The sequence below is a fragment of the Esox lucius genome, chromosome 18 (assembly GCF_011004845.1).
Source record: "Esox lucius isolate fEsoLuc1 chromosome 18, fEsoLuc1.pri, whole genome shotgun sequence".
Lineage (NCBI taxonomy): Eukaryota > Metazoa > Chordata > Actinopteri > Esociformes > Esocidae > Esox > Esox lucius.
Genome location: NC_047586.1, coordinates 14987751 through 15002733, shown reverse-complemented (window position 1 = coordinate 15002733; position 14983 = coordinate 14987751). Strand labels below are relative to the sequence as shown.

General features: G+C 37.0%; 1 protein-coding gene across 1 annotated transcript in view; it reads left to right on the top strand.

The window, feature by feature from the left end:
- The window catches only part of brf1b (BRF1 RNA polymerase III transcription initiation factor subunit b), a 66918-nt gene extending 54911 nt beyond the window's left edge, over positions 1 to 12007 (top strand). The window contains exons 16-18 of the mRNA XM_020056257.3: positions 711 to 762; positions 7490 to 7676; positions 8000 to 12007. Coding sequence (XP_019911816.1) covers positions 711 to 762; positions 7490 to 7676; positions 8000 to 8037 — 277 coding nt within the window. The 3' untranslated portion in view covers positions 8038 to 12007. The remainder of the gene's footprint in view (positions 1 to 710; positions 763 to 7489; positions 7677 to 7999) is intronic.
- Positions 12008 to 14983: the final 2976 nt, after the last annotated feature.

The window sequence follows — 14983 nt, the reverse complement described above, 5'->3', positions numbered from 1 at the left end:
TTTGTGATGTTTACCACCACATTACCTCCTCAGAAAAAAGGCAATAGAAAGTGTTAAAAACAGCAGGCCTGTCCTCTGCACCAGTGAGACAAGAATATTATTTACTAATGTGCAGTGAGACTAGGGAATCTTTTGCTACACCCACCCAGGGTGATGGTTCGCCGTTATGCATCACGGCACAGTCAAGCCTCGAACCTAGACTGTGTTGGACATCTTGGCATAACAAAAAAGTACCTGAGAATGCTGAGGCGTCTGGGAGCCTATCAAGACCATTTTCCCTTTCCCGTCTAACCATCCAGAACCCTTCATTTACCCCACTTCCCTCTTAAGACTAACATGGTAAGATGGCACACTTAAATACTGTAAGCTTCTAATAGCATTAGTTTTAAATAGTAGCGTTTGATCTTAAAAGCTCATTTCTGGCCAATGTAACTGCCGTATTTCATTAATGCCTAAGGGTGTGTTGAACCCCAGTATAGCAGCGTCTTTGGCTGAAATTGTAGAGTAGGATGGGATGTTCATTTTCTGGTTCCTGCATTCATATTTTTAAATGAATTGAAGGAGTGTTTGTTGTGATGTTTTACATTTAATTAGACACATAGGACTTTTGGGTTTCTTGTTAAGTGTCATATATTTCTGTTGTTTCATTTTGTGTAGTCTACTCATGCTTGTCGCTTTCGATTTTGATGGTTTTTATATTTTTCTTTCAGACTCCGTCCACTTATATCTTCTACACCCAAAAAGAAGAGAGCCTCTTCACAGGTGAGCCCCACCACCCAACAAAAAAACAAATAGCAATGCTCAGAGTGACTTACACTACTGAGTGCATTTCATATGCTTTTCATATTGGTTCTGTTATGTTGCAGGCACCATGCTCTATTAACTAGAGACCCAAATTACTTCTTAAAATGGTAATTAACTTATGACTGAATATTAATTATAGTATGGCTTTTTTGAATTTACAAATTACTATGTGTAGATTTCACCATTTAGTATCAGGTGGTTAAAAAAACATGTACTTGCAATCTTAAATTGGGCTGTACTATGAAGCGTTAACCGAAATGGTATTTAATGAAACTGGGAAAAATTAGGATGAACATTTGTAATACCCATTTTAATATTTTGTTTATAGTTTAGATGTCTTCACAATTCTACAATGTGAAATTAAAAAAAATAGTAGGCATCCAAACCTGTACTGTTCAGACCGACGCTGTGTATATACAGAAACCTTTTCAGAGGTCTTCACTTTCTCTGCATTTTGTTTTAACACATTTTTTTTAAATGTGTGGACATTTTGAATCACTGCTTCAAGTCTTCATGGATAAGCCTCTACCAGCACTAAAGCGCTGTCAGGTTGGATGGGGAGTGTCAGTGAACTGTGATCTTCAGGTCTCCCCACAAATGTACAACAGGGTTCAAATCCAGGTTTTGGGTTGGTCACTCAAGGACATTCATAGACCTGTCACGATGCCACTCCCGCGTTGTTTGGCTTTGTGCTTCAGGTCGTTGTTGTGCTGAAATATTAATATTTCCCAGTCTGAGGGGAAATATTCATATATTGTGCATTTAATGAAGAACCTCTATGTATTTTGCTCCATTTATCCTCCCCTCAATCCCATACCATGCCGCTAAGAAGCATCCCCATAGCATGATGCTCCCCCCATCATGCTTCACCATAGGGATGGTATTAGCCAGCTGACAAAAGATACCCATAGAGTATAAATGTTGCCTTTTTATTTTCAACAAAGGTAGATGAAGGAGCATATGAGTGTGTAGGGTCAATGTTCCTTTAACAAAATACTCTTTGGCCCTGGACCCCTATAAAGATGTGCATTTGATTTCACTTAATCTCAGATAAGTAAGAAACTTCAATCTCAGTCTTTGTTCATTATTTCTTTCTTTAAAGCAATTTCAGCAAAAACACACTAATATAGCAGTGTTGTAAATTATTAATTATTTTTGCCAGACCGCATAAGCGGAGCCAGCCAAGAAGAGCAAATGTCTCTAACTGACTGACTGACTGAGTGAGTGAGGGACTGACTGACTACCTCTATTTGAATAGCGTGGTGGTTAGAGAAGCGGCCCTGGAAACTATAGGTCCCGCGTTCTAATCTCCTCACAGTCAAGACAAAGTAGGCATTAGGATTTGTTCCGGAGAGCCAAAAACGTTGCTGGCTTTAAGCTTAAAATAAAACTATTTACGGTTGTATTGTGTCTGTATCTGGTGATACGCTTTTATTTCTTTACGATTATACAGTATTGCCATTCACGAACGAAAGAAAAACAAATGTTTTTGAGCCATGAAATTAAATAGTTTTGGCATTGAAAAGTTCATCTTCAGTCTCGTTAGTAGTTGCAAAATTATTGTGACTTTTCCTAGGAAGTAGATACTAGTAAGCCTATTACTGGCTAATAAGCTGTTAAAACAGCCAGTGGCAAAAAACATACAGTTCGTAGACTCTTTGTGGTGGAGGTAAATTTCATAAGAAACGTTTAACACAGTGCTCAATGGTGTCTAGCAACTGTTCAAATGTTTATCGCCATGTTGTAGTGGTTAAAGACAGTGCCGTTCACATGGGAGACCTGGTTTCGAATCCAGTGAGGGCAACAATATTTATTCATTTTAATTGCGGTCCGGCTGAACTGGGCTTGCCTGGTTCCTTTTCTGGTTTATAATCATTAGATTATCTCTTGGTCAACTCATGGTCAACAGTTTAAGTTTTATTTGTACTTAGTTTATCTGGAATTAGGCAGCCCTTTTTTATGCAACCTAATGCCATCTCCCGGGAGCTAATGAAAGCTGATTGGCTAAAACATAGTGTGGAGAATGGGAGTATAAGCCTACATTTTAGATGTCAGCGTGCAGTTGAATTTAGGCCCAGCTCCTTAACCACTACGCTGGGGCTCCCTGGCTATTTGTTGAGAATCTCATACTTGGTCTATCAATATTGCCTGTACACAAACACATGAAACAACATTCTTATTTTCTAAAAGGTCAGTACATTAAATATTGTAAGAATTCCCAAAAATATATAACATGAACATAACCGCATCTTTACACAATACCACAAATTGAAGCAAATGTAAAGTAGTGCTCTAAATTCATTCAAGGGCACAAGGCATTTAAGCCTGAGCTTATTTGACATTGTTCTAGATTTTTTTTCTTCAATTTATTTTATTTTAACTATTTTCACAAGTTAGTTTTTAGTGTATGATCAAGCTGATAAAAAATGTCAATTATATCATATTTAGCTTGGATGCAAATAAAAAAATTGTAAATCAGTGGTTTAGGTGGTGTGGTCAGTAGTGTAGAAGCTCCTACTTGCATACAGTATATAGTGCCTTGAAAAGCATTCAAGTTAGTCATGACATTGGTTTCACGTTGGTATATATTTCTTTTTTTATGTTGCTTGCAAAATTCAACCCATGTGCTGTGGAATCTCAGAGTTTAGACAGATTAAAAGAAATTGCCCTAACGAGGATAGAGTTTCCTTACCACTGGCACCCACTTATAGACAATTAAAGCTGCTGTCACATATTCTACAGTAGATAAAAACCTCACTGTTGGAAGATCAGTTGTCAAGCTGTGAAGACCAAAGAGCATTCTACAGAAGTCAGAGATTAAGTAATGGAAATGTATAGATTATGAGATGGATGAAAAACAAGAAACCAGGCAAGCCTAGTTTAGCCGGACCGGAATAGAAAGTATTGCCCTCTTGAGATTCAAACCCGGTTCACCCACATGAAAGGCTGCATTACTAACCACTACACCACAGAGCTCTATGATCAATGGGTGTCAGTATAGCCTCTTGGGTCTATTAACAAATCCTCTTTTGCCACTGGCCGTTTTAACAGCTTATTGGCCATTCGTGAATGATATTGATACAGTTAAACTGACTAACGTTTCTTACTAAGTTTACCTCCACCACAAATAGAGTCTATGAACTGTTAGCTTTTGCCACTGGCTGTTTGAAAAGCTTATTAGCCAGTAATAGGCTTTACCAGTATCCACTAACTTCTTAGGAATAATCATAAGAATTGAGCAATTGCTAGCAAGACTGAAGATTAACTTTTCCATGCCAGAAACAGTCGCAATATAACCGTATACAGTTTTAGTTAAGGCTCACTGTAGCGTAACTACTGTAGCCTATGTTGTTGCCTGCAAATGTGTTTGTCTATCCTGACCCAAAACGCATGCACGATGCGTACTTCGAAAATCCACCAGAAACAGTCGCACTATAACTGTAAACTGTTTCATTTCAGGCTTACTATAATGTAGTCACTGGAGGTTTTAGCCAGCAAAGTTTTCGTCTATACAGAATAATTCATAATGCATACGAGGAGATAAGAACTTCGGACCTATAGTTCGCAGGTCCACTTCTCTAACCACTACACTATTTAAGAAGGATCAGTCAGTCAGTCTTTCAGTCAGTCAGTGACATTCTCTCTTCTTAGCCAGCTCCGCTTAAGCAGTATTTGGCCATCCCAGTGATTACAGTGAATGTTGCATTTCACCACCAAGGCACTGCCAAGAAAACCCGTTCATCAAAACTCAGCACTCAAAAATTTTTAGTTTTTAGAAGTCACTTTGAAAGAGCTACAAAGTTCAGTGGCTGGGAGTTGAGTAATGACACACCAATCAATCATATCACAAGCTCTGTAAGAAACTGGTTAATCATCTCGGCAAAGCTTAGATATAAATACTTCATATATTCTGACTTCTGTAAACCCTGTCCAAATAAAAATCTCACAGTATTCGTCAACCTATGATGTTTAAGTATAAAGGTTTATAATAGGGACTGCACTTGAGGTTTTGCAGGTTGTTCGAAAATAACAATAGGTACATTATGATAGTGACAGTTATTAACCATGAAACATACTTTACCCCTGTTTGCTTTTTCCTCCTGAACCCAGGGATGATGAGGGGAGTTAGCCAGGATTCTGCAAAGCAAAAAAAAACTGAAGATCCATCCCCTAAGTTTGTCAGTTTTACTGTCAAGAGATATAACATTGGCAAGGAGAATGTTTGGAAGCGGTGGTTCTCAGTAGGACTCTGCCTCTCATTTCCCTTCTTTGGCACATATGCTTGTCGGGAGTCCAAAATTGTGTCCAAGGATACAGTACATAAAGTCAGTGGCCGTATCTGCCCAGAGGGGCATATGCTGTCCAGGGTTGGTAGTGCTACCACTATACAAGCCCTAGCGATGGGTACAGATTGACATTTTGTATGTACCTATGTGGGGTTTGGTTTTCATTTGCATATGACTAGAACATCTTGAAGTTCTTAGACCTGTCTCTGGTGCAGCTTCAATATTCTGGCCAAGCCCTATCCCTGCTGGTCCTCATAGGTGTGATGCCACTAATTAGGGCCAACTGGTCTTTATGCTATTTCAGTCTCCCATTCTCCACTCTATCAGTCTCCCTCACTGGCCCAAGCTGGCTTAAGACCCATAATCAGAACTTTCTATATACTTGAAATCAGACTCTCCATATCTGGGGAGGCTAGTCAACTTGTCCTTCCTGACTGGCAGCCATCAGGTCCCCTCCTGGTGGTCCTGACCTTACAGTCACTGCCTCGAGATGGTCCACATTTTGCCTTAGATTGAGAGAGAAGGGAGAGATCATGCTATAATTAGTTCAAAGATCCCTTTTCCAGTACATGATGATTAATTAGGCCTCTCACACCTCCCTGTGCTGCTTCCCTTCTCTGCTGCAAAAACGTCTGCTGAGATATGCTGTTAATTTTGTAGCACTTTTTCCTAACCAAATTTCGAAAATATTAAATGTAAATAATATACTTAAAGCATATGCAGAGCAGTTTTAGTTTCACTTGAGTTCAATAAACAATTACCCTGAAGTATCATTAAGTTGTTACATGTTTGCCTATCATGTTTGTCAGTTAGTATGTTAAAAACAGCTTTTAATGAAGCCAGAATCTCTCCTTGATATACACTAGCTGAACTGAATGGGCATGGGGATATTGTGATAAATATTAATGTTTCTTAGCTCTGGTTCTTATCCCTCATACATATAGCTTGCTAGCTAGACCCACAATTACACACTATTTCCATTCAAAATCATAAAAACACCTAATTTCGACCATCATATAGCTGTCGTACCTAGACAATCTCGTACTTGCTGCTGGTACTGTCAATGGCAACTCAAGAGTTGGAACTGCTTCAGACACACGAAATTGTTCATACCCCATTTGTTTTTGCATCACATTCTGAAAGCCCTCGTCTGCAAAATGTGCTCAGAACTAGTGGTCACATTGGCACAGTTAAGATATATCTCATCAGTTGCTTGCTGAATCTGGGAATGACAGGTAATGGGCTGTACACATTCAAATTAGGGCAGAAAGTTAAAATATAAAAAGCATATCACTGGATGTATGAAAAGGAGATGACAACATGACGTCAGCGCTTCCAAGCTAAATCAGAACTGAGTAATTCTTTCTCAAGTCACGATTCGTCTTTCAGACAAGGCTCTGCAGACATGGCAATGATATAAATGTTTCATCCTAATTACGCCTGCAATTTTATTCAAATGTTGATAAAATTCTGTAAAAATGCAGATACTGCTGTACATACTCTTTGAATAATAATAAAATTAATTTTCATGAATAGTTGAATCAAGTACAGTGGGGAGAACAAGTATTTGATACACTGCCGATTTAGCAGGTTTTCCCACTTACGAAGCATGTAGAAGTCTGTAGTTTTTATCATAGACTCTTTATGATAGACTCTTCAACTGTGAGTGACGGAATCTAAAACAAAAATCCAGAAAATCACATTGTATGATTTTTAAGTAATTAATTTGCATTTTATTGTATGACATAAGTATTTGATACATCAGAAAAGCAGAACTTAATATTTGGTACAGAAACCTTTGTTTGCAATTGCAGAGATCATACGTTTCCTGTAGTTCTTGACCAGGTTTGCACCCACTGGAGCAGGGATTTACAGACAGACCTTCTCCAGATCCTTCAGGTTTTGTTTTTAGACAGCTCTCTGGTCTTGGCCATTGTGGAGAGGTTGGAGTCTGTTTGATTGAGTGTGTGGACAGGTGTCTTTTATACAGGTAACGAGTTCAAACAGGTGCAGTTAATACAGGTAATGAGTGGAGAACAGGAGGGCTTCTTAAAGAAAAACTAACAGGTCTGTGAGAGCCGAAATTCTTACTGGTTGGTAGGTGATCAAATACTTATGTCAAGCAATGAAATGCTAATTAATTATTAAAAAATAATATAAAAAAAAATTACTGACCTCTACATGCTTTGTAAGTAGGAAAACCTGCAAAATCGACAGTGTATCAAATACTTGTTCTCCCCAGTGTACATGCATTTATTTTAAATGTGTCAAACTCTGAACAACCTACTTTTTAAATGTTTTTGCTTTTTGGTATGCTGACATTTGGTGACAAAAGTGGGATCCAACAGCCATAGTCAGATTATAGTTTTGCTTAGCAATATATAACATTCCTTTTCCAGGTAACCCCAAACCTAACCCCGGCTGCAGCCCTTGCTCGGCCCAACATCTCCAGCCCGCCGACCCCCACGGGACCAACCTTGGAGGAGAATGGCCCAGTGGCCTATGACGAAGCGGCTAGGGAAGAGGAGGAGGAGGAAGAGGTGGAGGAGCCTTGTGTCAGTGCGTTGCAGCTACTGGGAGGAAACGGTAAGGATTATGCAGTGTGGATCATACACATTACTGTAAGAAACCCTCCACACTCCACCAACACAAATGGAAAAGTGAGTCATACAGTAGCTTGTCAGTACAGACCTGACTGAAGAATTTATCCATGGCACAATAGTTAACATTTGTTTCAAGATGTATTCATTGTCTTCAAATCATTGGTGTAATGGCTTAGATTCCCCAAATGTTAACAGTTGCATAAGCCCTAAAAGCAAATGGCAGGCAGCATAAAGCAATGCTGCTGATAGAAATGCTAACCTAATGGACCTTGCTTATTAACGTTTCCGTCACTTTTTTCCTTTCAGAGTATGGCTGTGAGGCTGAAGAGGAAGAGGTTTTCTAAGCGCATCTTTTCCCTTATCTTTTGTCTTTCATCTTATACTTTGTATACCCAAAAACATAATGGACAAAGTCAGCTGAAGGGAGTACATAATAAGGAAATGGAAAACCAATTGAAATCCCTTGCTAAAGGAAACATGGAACGTGGATGTGTTTGGGGAGAGCTACGGGGTTAGGCAGTTCTTTGTTCCAGCACAGCTTTAGTACACCTGATTCAGCTTATATACACCCTGATGAGTAGCAGGTTAGTGGATTGTGTGTTCTTACTCAGTTGGTTGCAATTGGTGTATAGTACGAAGTCTTCCACGAAGATGGAGGTACCGTTTTAAGGTTAGAAACTCTGGAGGGTATTAGAATGAGACGTAGACATAGTGACTGGCTTCACGTGATCTTCAATGATTTTGAACACTAGTAACTGAAGATTTAACTTCAACAAATGAACTGACTAATTAAACCATGGACATGCTGCCCCCCATCTCATATCACAACCTTTTCCATTATTATAATTTTTTTTACAAATATCCACAATCACCCACAGAAACCTTTCTGCCGTTCCAGTTGACAATTCCTGCATTAGCTCTGTTATGCTCTGTAGAGAGGGGCTTCATCCCAAATGGCATATTATTATTAAAAAAAAGATTGCACATGTACAATTTTCATAAGTAGTATACTATTATAGGGAATAATGTTCTATTTGGGAAAGTCAGGGAGATGGGTGTGTATCCACTCAATGTTGGCCACCAAATTGCACAATGAGTACACAATGCCTCATAATTACGCTCAGTCAACACCAGAGTTCTCTTCAATTCCTGTCAAAGAAATAACATTTTAGATTTTATTGAATTAAATATTGGAATTGAGGCCAACTCTGCTTCCATCCTATGATCTTGATGTAATCTAACTTTAGGTTATTCACAAATGCAGTTACCGATAACATCAATGACACATTGATAAGCAATTCATAAATGTGTTATAAAAAGTCCCAACTGCATTATAAAATGTTTAAAAAAATCTATCCACTGCATATTAAGTTAGCAAAATATTTTATTTAGGTATCTTAAAAGATGCATAATTGCAATGAAATTATGCAATTATGAAATATAATTGTTACAACTTTCTGGCACAATCAGTAAACAGTAAAAAGTTGCGATGTCATACTTATGGTAGAAGTTGTCATACACCACAGCTTAGAGACAATTAGCATTCCAGATTCAACCCACTTGGTTTATACAACTGCAAATATAAAAAAAAGGTTGATTTAGTTGGCCTTTTATCACATTGTGAGAACAGCCATAATGATAGCATTCTGGGTCATTGTAATGATGAATATATTAACATGACATAATACAAGCTCTTGCTTAGAATAGTATTACATGCATTAACTAGCCTTTAGTTCAGTTGGGACTTGTTATAACATGCCATTATTATTGATGTGTAATGAATACGTTATTGATATTGAAAGTACATTTTTAATCTTTTTTTTTAAAATAGACTGATTGGTAAGGTATCCATTTTATAAAATATGTACCTGATGAAGAACACTTATTTTTAAAACAAAAAGAAGTGCTGCTGTTGTCATAATGGACCTTAATACTTCAGATGTGACAGGAATTATTAAAGCTCTGAATGCTTGTTCCAGCCTTTTCAAGCTGTTTGATTATGAAAGATGAATAAGTCATTTTTACTATGATTATTAGAAGTAATATGTTAAATCTCAACTGTAGCAGCACTTCACTGCTTTGACCTGAGGCGCAAAGTATCCATGAAACCTAGAATGGTACCTGCACATCAAGGCAGCTATTTCTTGGTTGTAAGCAATGCTGATTTATGTAAATATGAAATTTCTGCTTTTGTTTGTTTGTAGCAATGTCCTTGTAGTATGGATATTTTCTGTGCATACTTTTCAAAAGGGAATATCAAGGAACCCAGCTATATATTTTTTTAAATAACAATATTTTTTTTGCCTAAAATGGCCTTTTAGATTTGTCTGCATTTGATTTGTTTGTATACCCATGTTTTATTACTGTTTAGTTAATCTAGACCAGTCTTCAATCCAAGGCGTGTTAATGTGCACAATATTAAATCTGAAATCTGAAAATGCACATTTAAGGTGTTTAATGATGTTTGTAGAAATGAAATGTATAGTGCAATGACTAAATGTATACTTTTTAAAGTTTGCTATTGTGCATTGCGGTATAACAAAACTTTCCTTGCATAGAATGCAGTCCCTAGTTAAGGCACAAAATAACTCCTCAGTATGTAATCACGTACATCCTCTTATCTGTGAAAAATTATAATTTCAGCATTCTTTCAATGCACCATTTTGTAAAATATTTACCTAAGGCAAAACTCACAGGGTAGTATTTTAAAAAGACAAAGTGCTGCGATTTCCATAATAAACCTTATCAAATATGATGGGCATTATTTGTACAGTAAGCAGTGATGACTCGTTACCAACCTTTTCAGGCTTTTTGATATTGGAATATCCAAATACAGTAATACTGTCAATTACAACATTAGTGATACCTTAGCGCATCAATAAACTAGGGCCTAATCTATCTATGAAATCTAGAATACACAAGCAGTCCAAGGCAGCTGTCTCTTGGTATGACAATATGTCGCCTCATATGATTTATGTGAAGTAAAAAAAAAAAATGATCATGTGCATACTTTTCAAAAGTATATCAAATGTAATAAATGAAACTGTGTAAGAGTGTAAATATGAATCCATGTTTGGTAGTCCTTGTATGTTTATGCATTGTCCTCTGTAAGTATTGGTGCTGTGGATTCACCAAAAGCTTTGATTTGAAATCAAACAATTACTATTAGGTCAAAGTATAGATTCTCAGCTATTTCTGTATTTATTGGTTTCACCAGAGGGCTGCCCCTATTTTAGGGCTCCAAAATTATTTGGATGGATTAACAATTAAGCACTTAAGTATTTGGTAATTTTTTTTTATGCAATTACTGCCTGAATGCTGTGACCCACCAGACTGGGTGTCTTTTCTGATGATGCTCTGCCAGGCCTGTACTGCAGCCATCTTCAGTTGATAACTTGTTATCGAGACTGCAGGCTCTAGCCATCCTTTTTTCAAATCAGTGGTTTGCACTTTGCTGTGAAGCCTCTACTGTTCTGCTGGTGAAGTCTTCTAAGGTTGGTAGTAGCTAACACATCCACATTGATGTTTTGGAGAGGTTTGCTGATATGTTACTTTCAGTTTTTTTTTTTTACCCTAAAAGAAAGCTGAGAATATATGCATTAACCTCAGATAATTTTTGGTTTCCAAGTCAGTAAATGGATGAACTTTTTGGAGAAGACAGTCTGCTAAAATGACTGAGGTTTTGAAATTAAAAGCCAAAAGATGAAATTAACAATCCACTGTCAAAATGCTTACATTGTATATTTTGTTAAAAAAGCAATTTAATATTGTACGTTTTTTAAAGTTTTATATTTAATTGTTAAGGTTCTGGCAATTTAGGAATTTGCTGGTTAATGTATGCTTTTGCATATATGTATATATTTATGCTCTGTGTATTGATATTCTACATGTCAACATTGCCCGCTTTTGAACAGGATCATTTGTAACAAGTTTATATTGGCTGGTATTCAATCTAAGCTGTGTTAGTGTGCAGCATTTAAAGGTGTATCCTAACATTTTCAGAGATAGCATTTATTGTGTGCATGGAGCCTCGATCATATCACTTGGAAAAGTTTGTTTTAGCACACTACTGTAGCACTGTATTAAAACTTGTTTGAGGAAGAATAGTTCCTCAACACAATCACACACATTCCCCTTTTATCAGTGAATAAACTGATTCAGTTATTGAATTGTCTTTCACTGGATGGTGTACCATTTTTATTTTATATTTGTCTAATGTAGTACTCAGTGTGTCATAAAGTAGAAAATGGGAACAATTGTTGCTGTTGTCATAGCAAACTGTATAACTTCAAATAAATTATGCCTCTTGTGTAAGTGCTGACCTCTTATTGACACCATTTTACTTTATTTGCGAAGGAGTATTTTTGAGAATTGCTGCTTTGATTATTCTTTCCCTGGATGAAATAATTGTATCAGCTTAGAGATATGTCTAGAGATATGTCACACTGTCAGGCAGAGAGGGTACAGGCAGATTGTCACATGTATGCTCATGATGGCTTATGACATAATATACCTGTGTAATTATAAGACTTTATAAATGGATGCTATATTACACATTTCCCTACAAAGTTCCCAATTTATCACTAGAGTACCCCTAGGGGGATTCAATATTGCTTGATTTCTGGATCAGGCTTTCTTGAAACATGGCTGAAAAGCACTGTGATTAAAAAAAGGGAGAAGGCAAAGTGGAGATACAGCTTTACACCTGTTACATTATTTCGTTAAAAAAAGGGATTTAATTATTATGAATATGCTTATAATATCTCAAGTTATTATGAAGTATTTCTTGTCTTAGCCCGTTTGCTATTTTTTAAATATATATATTTTAAAACAGATTCAGTGTTGTTTAGACCATAGGACTACATTAAAAATAAATGGTTCTAAATTGTTCCAGAGTTACACTATTTGGTGGTATATAGAACACTTTTCTAAAGAGTCATGGTCATGAATATCAAAATGGCTAGCTGTATGAGGGGACTGTCCTACTGGTTTCTAGATTATGCCCCAGTGCAAGGAGATTAATCCTAATAGTTAATTTAAGTCACTCTGCATAAGCATTTCTTGCATAAATACATGTAAATGTAAGCTATTTGCTATTGTTGTCTTTAACCAGCTAGCTTAAAATGACTCCTTTGTCATTAGGTCAGTTCACCCTTGGTTTTAATATTCTGATGCAGTAATTTGTCTCGGATGGAAGTACATCAATTCAATAAATTGTCTTTGTTTAAAATAAAGATAAGGTGACTGGAAAGCTCAGCGTGAGGTTGACCTGTTACATATTAAGGAAATCAGACAAGTCTGAAAGTTGGATAAATATTAAAAAACAAAAAGCTTTACTGTTCAGTTTGTTATAAACAGGTTCCTGGGGATTCACAAGTGGCTTAAAATTAAAGATATTATGTTTGATTTAGTATCTGGCTCGCCAGATGTTTTTTCTTGTATTGACAGTTTCTAAAGTCAAAATTAAAGTACAAAGTGCAAATTGTTTTAAATATATGTATACACAAAAAAGAAAATAATGTTGTAACCACAATAAAATCTGGTTAAAGACCAGAGGGGTTGAATACTTTTGAGAACCACCATATAATGGGTTATGGCACAAGGACCTCCATTAGCTACTAAATTCTGTTTCAATAAAAAACATTTTGATGATCTTCCCAAACCTTTCTGATGCATTTCAAGCAATATCTTTAACATTTTGATTGAAATATAATCAGTCAAAAATATGCTTGTTTCTTAATTTAAAGTATAAAAAGATATTGGCAGTTGATTTTTATTATAAAGTGTGGAAAATATTTGTTATATCAAGATGCGGTCACATCTGCGAATCCCTGTCATTGATTAATTGGTCATAGTCATGTTAATAAACCAATTGTTTCTGTGCGCTGTTCAGCTGTGGTGTGACGTGAGCAGTCCGTAATGCCTCGTCAAGTGTGCTCTCTCGGGGGACTGCATGGTTGTCCTGAGTGTTTGGAAACTTTCTGATACTTAAATGCCACAATTGAAGATGTCAGCCGAGGAAGGGTGTGTGTCATAATGACACATATAGGGACATGAGATATAGGGAAATGAGGGTTACCATGCTGCCCAGTGGGCTGACATGCGCTCAGAGACACAAACACGCACTGTCACAGCAAACATACCAAGACCAATTGGGTGATTATGTGACCAACAGTCAACCTTTTTAGGTTGACTGGGAGTCCCCTATAAATACTCATGGATGGCAGAAAACAGTGCCATAAGGGGGCTTGATAACCCACGATTAATACTCCTCCCTACTGCCGCTATTCATTACAAGCTAGTCTGTGCCAAACAGAGTTCCATATAACACAGGGAATCATATCTATCTAGTTTAAATCTAGTTTGTCTGGGTGTGTTTAAAATTGTCATTTGTTTACAATTGAGCACAAAAGGGGCTAAATGGATTTTTTTTTGCAAACAATGTTCTGCTGTGCTTGGGAGAATGACATGCTAGATAATGAAGCTGTGAAAATTGGCTGTCACGATGAAGTTCAGCCCTAGAAGTGAGAACAAATGATTGCCTGGCACTCGATTCATCGGGGTCAGGAATGACCTTTTAGGGTGTGTTGTTGCTAAGAAACCATTCTGGCAATCTCTTCTGTTGCCTTTCTGCAAGAATGGTTTCTTACCATGACATGCTGCCAAATTCATATTTTCATTTTTCACAACAAACTTCAGACTACACCTGCTGAATATACCATTGCCTAAGCTCCCTTTACCGCCCATGATACATCTGTGATATTGAACTCCAAAAAAAGGAGTAATACTTCACAGCTTCCCTAATGAGTGTACACATGCAAAGTTGTGACTGTCTCCAATGTGATTGAAGTAGCATTTCAAATAATTATATAAAATTCATGCATTCATTTTTGGAGAAAACTACACCTTTGCTTATTCAAAATCAATACTAATTTTAACAAAGCCGTACTCTTTCCACAATTCACAAATGTCTAATTCACTCTTTTATTGACATCGAAGTGGTGACAGCTAGCTGCAAGCAATAAAATGCCATGAGTCACATGATCCTTTTTCAGCTTTCAAAGCCTAATTACTTTGGAGTACATGTTTATTTTGAGTACACCTACTTTTCCCACTTACCAAACTTACCCTTTACTATTGAGTTTCACTGGTAAATGTTACCATAATGAAGAGGGTGGCCTTTCACCTACATATTCCTGGGAACAGAACTGTATTGATTATTCCTGTCCGTTATGCTAATATTGTAATAAACGACATTCAGAGCCCATCCATCCCAAACGGTGTCAATGT